Here is an 11,724-nt window from a genome sequence, read left to right as displayed (position 1 = left end):
GTTCAGCACCTTCCGGTATTGCACCCGGCTTAAAATGACATGACATAGGCAGGAAATCAAGTTCCTACTTTCCAGAATACTAGGAAGTTGTCTGAAAAGGCTAGTTACCTTCGAGGACTTCACCATGTCTACTGAAGGCTTCTCTCAAGCTTTGGTCATCTGTGTTATAGGAGATACCTGAAGCAGGCCAGAGAAGTTAGTGAAAAAAAATTATGCAAACAGCAAGTGAAAACTCATGGCCAGCCCGACCCACCTCCTACAAAGAGCTTTGAAGATGACATGCACCTTATCACTTGGAAAATCGATGGGCTTGGTAAAGAGCTTTGGCCATTCAGCTGCTTGCTCGCTGTCTGCTTCAGTATGTTTCCGAATTTACTGAAGAAAGCCATTGCTGATTTTCTATAACCTGATTTCAAAATCCAAAAGACCAGAACTTCTGTAGAAACAACACCTGGAACAAAAAAAACAACTCATCAACGACCTTGTTCTTCTCGAGAAAAAGGTATCAAAGAGCAGCTCTTTTTGAAACTGGCCAACCTAGAGACAAACTTTGCATCCCGCAACCTTTCATCGATTCCACGACGTCACTTTCTCACTAACCAAACAGGATTTCAGAATAAAAAACCAGAGAAAAAAAAACTAAAACCGTAAACACACGGCCAGAGCACAACACACTCAAACCGTAACATGGAACCCGTAAAAAGAGCAGAAGAGGCAGCAACAAGGAAATGACCACACCTCGACCAAGAGCAATCAAAATCCGAAAAGGGCGGCAAAATTAGTTCATCTGCGAGAAGAAGAAGCAGAGAAGCAGAAAATTCGTAGAAATATAAACCGATTTCTAGGGTTTACGAGAACGAAATGAACGTCGAAGATTACCTCTGCACTTTCTCTTCCTCTCGCTCCTGGGCTCTGACTAAAACCCTATAACTCGAGGCAGGGTTTTATGTAGCGAGCTTGTGACGATCCTGACCGTACATTGTATACTTGGGTAATCTTGTCCGTTGAAAACATATTTCTAACCGACACGTGTAGTGTATTCATTGGATGCCCTGTACGATTTTGTGACTTACAGTCGTCTCACCTTGTTACGAAAGACTCGTATTTATTTCCAACGGAAGCCCAAACTCTCGTATGTTCCCATCCAATTTTATCCATATCAGATTTCATGGTATTGAGAAACTTTTGACGTCTAATCCCATATTTATTCTAATTTTCAATCTTGAAAAGGATAGTTGCATATATATATATATATATAATATATATATATATATATATATAATGTGTGGCTTTAAATACACAGTACCAACAAATCGAACCAAATTTGGTAGTTTAACCGGTGAAACTTAGTGCAAAACGTCTGTTCCGATCCGAATTCGAACTTCAAATTTGGGAAGAAAGTGTATATTCCAAATCATCTATCCAACTCCGACTCCGACTCTAGGATTAGTCTGGACGGAATCAATTCGGGATTAGTTTGGGTTTTGGGTTAATACACAAGAAAGTAATGAGAAATTTTGGGGCTCTATTTCAACTGTTATCAGCAATACTGAAGAAGAGGCATGGCCGCATGGGATGAAAGGACAGAGGAAGAAGATTGAAGCCAAAATTTATCTGTGCTTATTTATGGTTCTTATATAGACTTCCATAAATATAAACATAAGCTTGTACGTAATGACAAAAGGAATATTCTTCTGTTATGCAATACGCTCCTCATATGATCCGTATGCTTCTCAATGTTCTCATGCTTTCCGTAATGCTATTTGTTATGCAGGTTTTATTCCTCTGTGTGATGGTCTTTGGTGTGCTGCTAATACTCTATAATAATTTTGCATCATGTTTTTGGCGTATCCATCATCCGAGGGATCCTCCAACTCCGTCGTCAGATCTTGGAAGTTCCGGCCGTAGAAAAATAAAATGCGGAAATAAAATAAGACAAACGAAAATAAACGGAATTACTTTATTGCTACATCTCTTTTTCCTTCTTGTTAAATTACAATGAAAATGACTCAAATATTTATAGAAAAACTATAAGACGAAATAAAAAGGAAATAGAAATAAATAAAATCGATACACAATATTTGATATAATATTATGTCCATTATTATTTCTAATCATATCTTAAAATCAATATTTCCTTCAATCACATATTCATTTTCCTATTTCAACATTCCCCTCAATATTGATTTTGAAAGAATGCAAAAATCAATCTTGAAAAGATAATGCGATAAAAATCCATAGACATTTTCATTGTCTTTTGAAAAATCCATAAACACCAAATTTAGTTCTTTTAGAGAATATTACCCATGTTCAAATCACTTCGCTTGACTTTGAAGTTCTACCTTTAACTCTTTTTGTCATAGCACCTCGCTTGATCTTAGAGTTTTTAGGTTTGACTTCTTTTTGTCACAGCACCTCATTTGATTTTGAGATTTTTACTCCTATTTGAACGATTTGGATATATGAATATCCAAAAACTAAAAAAAAAGAAGAGATTGAGAAAAAAAAAGATATAGAGCAGATCGAACCAGGCTCTGATACCATGTAGAAAAATAAAATGCGGAAATAAAATAAGACAAACGAAAATAAACGGAATTACTTTATTGCTACATCTCTTCTTCCTTCTTGTTAAATTACAATGAAAATGACTCAAATATTTATAGGAAAACTATAAGACGAAATAAAAAGAAAATAGAAATAAATAAGATCGATACACAATATTTAATATAATATTATGTCCATTATTATTTCTAATCATATCTTAAAATCAATATTTCCTTCAATCACATATTCATTTTCCAGCGAGATTTTCGCCGGCTAAGAACTGAAATTGTATAAGTATTCGACTACCCAATGGATCAAAATCGAAGACCCGTAAGCATTCTGGAGTCGTTAGGCGAAGAAATCATCAGAATCGTCACTCCTGTCTCCATATGCATGTTCATGGTCGTCCTTCTTGTCCGTGTCCTAAACTCCGAGCCGTCGTCTTCCGTCGCCTCTTTTTCTTCCATCGCCACCGCAGCTTACGCCGAGAGTGATTCCGACTCTTCCTGGGATAAATTGGTCGGTGCCCTTTTGAACTCTCTCGTGTTCGTCGCCATCGTCACCGTCGCAACCTTCATTTTGGTGCTTCTCTTTTACTTCAGATGCATTAGGTTTCTGAAATTCTACATGGGTTTTTCCTCTTTCATCGTTTTAGGGTTCCTGGGCGGCGAAATGCTGGTGTTTCTGATCGAGCGTTTTAGAATCCGCATCGACTGGGTCACATTTCTGATTGTTCTCATCAATTTCGCGGTCGTCGGTGTCTTGGCCGTGTTCATGTCAAAGTTCTCCATTTTCGTCACACAAGGGTACTTGGTTTCCATCGGAGTCTTGGTCGCTTACTTTTTCACGCTGTTGCCGGAATGGACAACTTGGGTCCTTCTTGTCGCCCTGGCACTGTACGACATTGCTGCTGTTCTTCTTCCTGTCGGGCCATTGCGGCTCCTCGTAGAGATGGTTATAACTAGGGACGAAGACATTCCCGCTCTGGTCTATGAAGCTCGCCCGGTAATCCGCGAGGAGTCGGGGTTGGCTCAAAGGAGGGTCTGGAGAGAACAAATAACTCAACGGGAAAATCACGGCGAAACTGCGAATCAAGGTGGTGTAGATACTTCAGTTGTTGGTGGAAACGCTAACCTAGACGATGCGAGATCGGTAGGAGCAGAAGAGGGCATGGTTCCAGTTGAAAGTTCAAGGCTTTCTGTACAACTGATCGATCATGGTGCCAGGAATTCAGGACAGGTTGAGAATTTTCTGGAAGGAATCGGGTTAGGATCATCGGGAGCAATCAAGTTAGGGCTCGGGGACTTCATCTTCTACAGCGTTTTGGTTGGCAGAGCTGCAATGTACGATCTGATGATGGTTTACGCCTGTTATCTGGCGATCATAGCCGGGCTAGGCATCACCCTGCTGCTCTTGGCGGTTTATCAGAAGGCACTGCCAGCTCTCCCTGTGTCAGTCATGCTAGGTGTGCTGGCTTACTTCTTAACACGGCTACTACTCGAAGAATTCATTCTACAGTGTTCATCTAACCTTGTAATGTTCTAAAAGGATCGTAAATCCAGGTAAGCTATAGATATGTTGTTCAAGTAATCCAAAAGTGAAAATGCAGGATGTTTGATGATATTCACGTTGAGTTATGATATATCTTGGTCTTTCTTTCATGGAATTGCTCTGTTTTTATCAAGTCCCCAGATTTCTGCTACTGTGTTTCCTGGGAAACAAGTAAGATATATGTGCAGATCTTCCCGGAGCTGAGGAACTGAGACTGTCCAATGAGTTTGGTTTCTGTTGACTTCGTCAAAAGGCTGAAAAGCCTGCATCTTTTATGCTTATTAACCTCATTTTTATATAGAGATACGGAATTATTAATTGTAAAAAGAACCTAGATCCTACATTTTATATATTATACAACTCCAAATTTTAGAATTTTCATTTAATACACACATTATATATTGTGTGTTTTTATATCCTTATTTTGTAGAAAACCAACAGGATGTTTTTTATTTAAAATTGTTAAAATATAATTTATCTGTAATTTCATATCATCTATATATAATATAATTTAATATTTAGGAAACACTATAAATTTTTAGTTTTGTAATATATGTGATTACCCTTGATGGTAATTTAACATATTCGTGAGTAAAGGAAACAGAGCATATATTCCTCGTAGACCTTCCAGATAGGCCAGAAGGTTTGGTAGCGACCAAAAGACCGAATCCAAGAAGCGGCAAAAATAATTTTAATCCGTGGCGGGAATAACTAATCGAATTTAATCTCTCCCGCGCGATCCTATAGTTACAAAGCCCTTGGCTTTTTCTCACTCTGCTGTATTCCCATCTTTCGTTTTTCCTTTTCGGTAGAAACTCTGTGTGAGAAGTCGGAGACTTGGATCGAGAGAGATGGAGAGCTCGTTGACCCCAGATGTTATCTCCACTGTGTTGTCAAACCCGTCTCTTGATTCGTCCTCGGATCGACCTGAGATCGTCGTTCAGGTTGTGGATCTCAAGCCTACCGGCAATCGATACACGTAAGCTTCTCGCTTTTTCCATCGGTCGTGATTTATGATTCGTATGATTGATATGATGTTTTATTATCCGAATTTGCCTTTGACTTCTCACGGGATCACCAGTCAGCTTTGATTTTCACTTTAGCTGTAGCTTTGTATGCGCGCTGATTGATTTTGTATTTCAGGATCTGGGTTGCGTCTGATTCATTCGAAAGTTGCTTCTTCGCTTGATTTCCCATTTCCAGCATCGAATTTTACTTCCTCAAATGATTGAGTACTGATCTGTGTTATGTTAGATTTTCGCCAGTATCTTCTTGCATGTTTTAGATCTGATGCACTTGAATTTGTTATACGAATAATTTTGTTTAGGGCTTGGAGTGGAAATTATCGAACTAATCCTTATTGTCTAGCGGTTGAGCTCTCTAAATCTATTACCCGCATTCTGATGATCCATGTTGAAACATGTTTTTGGGCCACAGATTTAGCGCCAGTGACGGGAAGATGAAAGTTAAGGCAATATTCCCAGCAACCTTGACATCTGATATAATCTCCGGGAAGATCCAAAATCTCGGTCTAATCCGTCTGCTTGATTATACCGTCAATGATATCCCGAGCAAATCTGAGAAGTGAGCTCCTCGTTTGCCTTTTTCATGAACTAACTAATCATTTTATTCCTTGATAGCTTTATTGGTTTTCTCTTCTTATTTGATTCTCTCCCTTCAGATATCTGCTTGTGACAAAATGTGAAGCCGTTGCTTCAGCTCTTGAATCAGAGATTAAATACAACATTAAGACAGAAGGCTCAAGTGTTGCCATAAAGCCGAAACAACTGGCCGATGCAGGAAATGAGGTCAAAACAGAAACTTCCACTGGAATGATGTTGAAACCAAAGCAAGAATTTGTTGCCAAATCAGCCTCTCAGATTATCAATGAACAACGTGGAAAGTAAGCAATCTTTTTGTGTTGTATGCCCTTCTGTCCTTTTTTCTAGAAAAAATGGTTGCGATCGATATGTATCGTATTTGGATTGTTCAGTGCAGCACCGGCTGCAAGAATGGCCATGACGAGGAGGGTTCATCCTCTTGTGTCGTTGAACCCTTACCAAGGAAATTGGACCATTAAGGTCCGTGTCACAAACAAAGGAGTCATGAGAACTTACAGGAACGCTAGAGGAGAGGGGTGTGTCTTTAATGTGGAGCTAACTGATGAAGAAGTAAGACCACTTTCCTTCCAAGAACTTTCTCCTTTCAAGATTGATATTTACTATTGGTGGGTGTAACTGATTATATTTTGGGAAAATTCAGGGAACTCAGATTCAGGCCACCATGTTCAATGAAGCTGCAAAGAGGTTTTACGATAGATTTGACCTGGGAAAGGTCTATTATATCTCAAGGGGGACACTTAAACTTGCTAACAAGCAGTTCAAGACAGTTCAGAATGATTATGAGATGACCCTAAATGATAATTCTCAAGTCGAAGAAGCAAGTAATGAAGAAACGTTTATACCCGAGACAAAATTTAATTTTGTACCCATTGATGAGTTGGGTGCATATGTTAATCAGAAGGAACTTGTTGGTAAGTGTTTTTCTTTCCCATAAACTTCTCTTCTTGCAGGTAATATAGAGATTGATTCAGAATGATAATGATCTTTCCAATGCGGGTTTTTTTCTACAGATGTTATCGGTGTTGTTCAAAGTGTTTCTCCAACAATGAGTATTAGAAGGAAGAATGACAATGAGATGATTCCCAAGAGGGATATAACCGTGGCTGACGAGTCAAAGAAAACTGTTGTCGTGTCCCTTTGGAATGCTCTGGCAACTGGGATAGGACAAGAACTTCTAGACATGGCTGACGAATCACCTGTAGTTGCGATTAAGTCCCTAAGAGTTGGGGACTTTCAAGGTAATTCTGGACATCTATGGACAAGCAATGCTTGAAATCAAACTTCCTTATTCTTGTTGCTGATAAGAAACGACTTCTGTAGGCGTTTCATTGTCCACTATCAGCAGAAGCAATGTGGTGGTGAATCCTGATTTACCGGAAGCTAAGAAGTTGAAATCTTGGTATGTCTTTTCGATCATTATCTCCGCTAAAACAAGAGAATGCGATTTGTTAGAGTAACTAATGCATTATTGTTTTTTTACTCTCTCCACCCTGAAGGTATGATTCTGAAGGTAAGGAAGCATCCATGTCTGCCATTGGCTCAGGAATGAGCCCTTCTGCCAAAAATGGATCAAGATCTATGTACTCTGACAGAGTTCATCTTTCCCAAATCCTGAGCAACCCATCTCTAGGGGAGGAGAAGGTACTAAGTCTAAAACCCTAAAAAAAACTTACCAGGGAGCTCTTTGTTTTTGAATAGAGAACTAACTATGAACCCTTTGGGTTACTGTCACAGCCTGTGTTTTTCAGCATTAGAGCTTACACAAGCTTTATCAAGCCGGACCAGACGATGTGGTACAGTGCTTGCAAGACCTGCAACAAGAAAGTAACAGAGGCATTTGGCTCTGGCTACTGGTGTGAAGGTTGTCAGAAAAATTATGAAGGATGCAACTTAAGGTGAGTGAGATGAACCTCCATATCCACAAATCCAATCAGAAGTAATTATTGGATCTCGTGTGACTTGCTGTAAGCTTATCTTTTTTGTTCTTTGGGTATATCATCAGATACATCATGGTCATGAAAGCTACTGATTCAACTGGTGAAGGTTGGTTGTCTACATTCAATGAAGAAGCAGAGAAGATTATTGGCTGTTCAGCCGAGGAGCTCAACAAACTGAAATCTGAGGTAAAAAAAAAAGAGCTGATAACGTTTCTGGGTTCTGATTTCTGATATGGCTCTAAAGTTTGATGCTTTGTGTTCCTCTTTTTTTTAGGAAGGGGAAGCTAACGAGTTTCAGACAAAACTGAAGGGGGCAACCTGGGCATCTCATGTCTTCCGGGTTAGTGTTTCTCAACACGAATACAACAGCGAGAAGAGGCAGAGGATAACTGTGAAAAGCGTTGCCCCACTTGATTTCGCTGCTGAAACAAGACTCTTGCTTGAGGACATATCCAAGAACAAGACATCCCAGTAGCTGTAGCTCTGCCTGTGAGCAAAGCTAGAGATGAATTCATGTCCCTACATTAGGAATTGTTTGTCCTGACTAACCCTGGTTGGGCAATATATCTAAAATACCTCTCCTTCCCTACAACCACTTCTACTCCTACCCTCCAAACAAAAAATTAAAAAAAAAAATTGTGTTCACACTACAAAAGACAAATATAACCCCAAATAAAAATATAAAGACTCAATTATCCTTCATTTAATATAATATTTTATTAATATTTTTCCTTTCTTTTAATTCCATTGCATCTTCTTCCGCTTTCTTTTTAATATTTTTATTTTAACTTTAATATTTATATTTTTTAACTCTCTTCTCCATTTTTATTTTATTATTTTTTCCTTCATATTTATTAATTTATTAATATTTTATTTATGAATATTTTATTTAATTATTCATTAATATTTTTGCTCTCTCTTTTTCAACTATATTATCTCTTATTACTTTAATCCTATTCAATTTTTCTTTCTATTTATCTTTATATGATAACTAATTCTTGTTCAGTCATTTTATATTATAGAGAATCCAATTTGCTAGATATTTCTCACCCATTATTTTTATTTTTTATAAACTTTAATTTGATATAATTTTATATAATTTAATAAACTATTTCTAAACTAAATAAAATAAATACATGATTAAAATTTGAAATGTTCACATTTATTTGGTACTTCCTTATAAGTAAAAATATCGATTGAAATCATCAGTGAACGTAACGAAATACAGATAACCTCCTCTAGCTGGACAGCTCATTGGTCCGCATACATCACTATGTATCAGATCCAATAACTCTATCGCTCTCGGTCCTTTCCCCTTGAAAGGATGCTTTGTCATCTTGCCCATCAAATAAGACTCGCAAGATTCAAGAGTTGAATGTATGGATGACATAGTCACACAGTCACACGGTCACATGATCACATGGTCACACGATTATATGATCACATCACATAGTGTTATAGTTACACGATCATAGTGTCACATGATGATATCTGGTTAATATTCCTGACATATGTTATTTTATTTTGTAGCACATGGAAGAGACGATGTATGAACTTCATACTCGCATTATAAAGTATCACATGATCTATATAGGATGCAACTACTTTGCGTGTGATACCATGTTCATAGAGATGATCAACGCATGACTAGAATTAGGAGACATAACAACAAAGATTTTCGAAGACGAAAGCGTAAACTTTTAATTTATTTATCATATGTCTATTTTTGTACTATTTTTAACATTAAAATATTATTTATGCGATTTTTTTGTTTCAAAGTAATCATTATAAATGCTTTCCATTATGTTTTATAGTGTTTTATATTTTTGCTCTCTCTTTTTCAACTATATTATCTCTTATTACTTTAATCCTATTCAATTTTTCTTTCTATTTATCTTTATATGATAACTAATTCTTGTTCAGTCATTTTATATTATAGAGAATCCAATTTGCTAGATATTTCTCACCCATTATTTTTATTTTTTATAAACTTTAATTTGATATAATTTTATATAATTTAATAAACTATTTCTAAACTAAATAAAATAAATACATGATTAAAATTTGAAATGTTCACATTTATTTGGTACTTCCTTATAAGTAAAAATTATATGAATACAATAGTAAATCGAATAATTTATAAGGTCACGTGGTCACAAGAACACACGGATCACAAGATCACATGGTCACAAGATCACACGGTCACAAGATCACATAGGTCACAAGGTCACAGGTCACAAGGGTATAAGGTTATAAGATCACACAGTGAGATTTCTTGCTATTGAGTTGAAATGTGATTTTGAGATTTGACCGATAAAGCATTAAGATTTTAAATTTTTTTAAAATTTTGGGATTTCGAAATAGAATATTGGGTTTGAGGGTTTATGATTAAAATTGAGTGGAATAGATAAGTTTCGGTCACAAGATCATTTAGAATAGTCATATATGTCACAATATCATATGGGTCGATGTTTGAATGTATGGATGACATAGTCACACAGTCACACGGTCACATGATCACATGGTCACACGATTATATGATCACATCACATAGTGTTATAGTTACACGATCATAGTGTCACATGATGATATCTGGTTAATATTCCTGACATATGTTATTTTATTTTGTAGCACATGGAAGAGACGATGTATGAACTTCATACTCGCATTATAAAGTATCACATGATCTATATAGGATGCAACTACTTTGCGTGTGATACCATGTTCATAGAGATGATCAACGCATGACTAGAATTAGGAGACATAACAACAAAGATTTTCGAAGACGAAAGCGTAAACTTTTAATTTATTTATCATATGTCTATTTTTGTACTATTTTTAACATTAAAATATTATTTATGCGATTTTTTTGTTTCAAAGTAATCATTATAAATGCTTTCCATATGAAACATATAGAAATACATTTGGAAGAATAACATTGAAACACAAAAATCGTAAAAACCATATTTTAGTTTTTGAAATAATATAGAATAGACTTATGAGGGATATGTAACATTATAGAGTGATTAAATTAACAAAAATCGCATGAATCGAAGGTTGTGACCGGTTGTGACCGACTGTGACCCATTGTGACCGAAATATGTTGTGGGGTCCACACGGAGAACTAGTCAGAATTTCACCAGCTTTTCATGTTTCGTGGGGCCCACAATCATTATTTATATTTTGCTTTTAATGTGGGGCCCAATTTGAATATTCAACTCTATATAATTTCTCTTTTAACCCTATATTTTTTTCCTCTCAATTTTTAACCTCAAATTTTCACCTACAACATTTTCAAACCAAAATGTTGTGTATGAGGAAATTACAAAACATTGTGAGATGTTTATTAAACAAAGACACCAAATTTGTTCAAAATACTCATAAAACACTATAAAACATAATGGAAAGCATTTATAATGATTACTTTGAAACAAAAAAATCGCATAAATAATATTTTAATGTTAAAAATAGTACAAAAGTAGACATATGATAAATAAATTAAAAGTTTACGCTTTCGTCTTCGAAAATCTTTGTTGTTATGTCTCCTAATTCTAGTCATGCGTTGATCATCTCTATGAACATGGTATCACACGCAAAGTAGTTGCATCCTATATAGATCATGTGATACTTTATAATGCGAGTATGAAGTTCATACATCGTCTCTTCCATGTGCTACAAAATAAAATAACATATGTCAGGAATATTAACCAGATATCATCATGTGACACTATGATCGTGTAACTATAACACTATGTGATGTGATCATATAATCGTGTGACCATGTGATCATGTGACCGTGTGACTGTGTGACTATGTCATCCATACATTCAAACATCGACCCATATGATATTGTGACATATATGACTATTCTAAATGATCTTGTGACCGAAACTTATCTATTCCACTCAATTTTAATCATAAACCCTCAAACCCAATATTCTATTTCGAAATCCCAAAAGTTTTAAAAAAATTAAAATCTTAATGCTTTATCGGTCAAATCTCAAAATCACATTTCAACTCAATAGCAAGAAATCTCACTGTGTGATCTTATAACCTTATACCCTTGTGAC

The 11,724-nt window shown here is 36.2% G+C and overlaps 3 protein-coding genes across 9 annotated transcripts in view; 2 read left to right on the top strand and 1 right to left on the bottom strand.

Moving 5' to 3' along the window:
* Positions 1 to 1,044, bottom strand: part of LOC104819402 (glycine-rich RNA-binding protein 3, mitochondrial-like) — a 2,046-nt gene extending 1,002 nt beyond the window's left edge. Inside the window, exons 1-4 of one of the 4 annotated variants that reach the window (XM_019203258.1) lie at positions 880 to 897; positions 538 to 595; positions 254 to 451; positions 109 to 177 (exon numbers count right to left, since the gene is read on the bottom strand). In XM_019203258.1, the coding sequence (XP_019058803.1) occupies positions 109 to 177; positions 254 to 451; positions 538 to 571 (301 nt within the window). In that variant the 5' untranslated portion in view covers positions 572 to 595; positions 880 to 897. The other 3 variants (XM_010549454.1, XM_010549455.2, XM_010549456.1) reach the window with 3 other exon arrangements.
* A 1,760-nt stretch (positions 1,045 to 2,804) lies between these two features.
* On the top strand, positions 2,805 to 4,994 carry LOC104819399 (presenilin-like protein At2g29900). 3 transcript variants are annotated; one of them, XM_010549443.2, is made up of 2 exons: positions 2,805 to 4,106; positions 4,908 to 4,994. In XM_010549443.2, exon 1 carries the CDS (start codon positions 2,854 to 2,856, stop codon positions 4,087 to 4,089), a length of 1,236 nt encoding a protein of 411 aa, XP_010547745.1. In that variant the 5' UTR covers positions 2,805 to 2,853; the 3' UTR covers positions 4,090 to 4,106; positions 4,908 to 4,994. The 3 variants fall into 3 exon arrangements, with proteins under 3 accessions (XP_010547745.1, XP_010547748.1, XP_010547746.1); XM_010549446.2 differs by lacking the exon at positions 4,908 to 4,994 and adding an exon at positions 4,237 to 4,468; XM_010549444.2 differs by lacking the exon at positions 4,908 to 4,994 and adding an exon at positions 4,230 to 4,468.
* LOC104819400 (replication protein A 70 kDa DNA-binding subunit B-like) lies at positions 4,050 to 8,356 on the top strand. 2 transcript variants are annotated; one of them, XM_010549448.2, is made up of 12 exons: positions 4,050 to 4,106; positions 4,908 to 5,074; positions 5,533 to 5,679; positions 5,777 to 5,998; positions 6,089 to 6,266; positions 6,358 to 6,628; positions 6,728 to 6,955; positions 7,038 to 7,116; positions 7,214 to 7,358; positions 7,452 to 7,612; positions 7,720 to 7,840; positions 7,929 to 8,356. In XM_010549448.2, exons 2-12 carry the CDS (start codon positions 4,947 to 4,949, stop codon positions 8,127 to 8,129), a joined length of 1,881 nt encoding a protein of 626 aa, XP_010547750.1. In that variant the 5' UTR covers positions 4,050 to 4,106; positions 4,908 to 4,946; the 3' UTR covers positions 8,130 to 8,356. The 2 variants fall into 2 exon arrangements, with proteins under 2 accessions (XP_010547750.1, XP_010547749.1); XM_010549447.2 differs by lacking the exon at positions 4,050 to 4,106 and having other exon boundaries at positions 4,684 to 5,074.
* The last annotated feature ends 3,368 nt before the right edge of the window (positions 8,357 to 11,724 follow it).

This window comes from Tarenaya hassleriana, unplaced genomic scaffold, assembly GCF_000463585.1.
Source record: "Tarenaya hassleriana unplaced genomic scaffold, ASM46358v1 Cleome3, whole genome shotgun sequence".
NCBI classification, from domain to species: Eukaryota; Viridiplantae; Streptophyta; class Magnoliopsida; order Brassicales; family Cleomaceae; genus Tarenaya; species Tarenaya hassleriana.
Note: the sequence above shows the minus strand (reverse complement) of the source record. Positions and strands in the feature narration are given on the sequence as shown.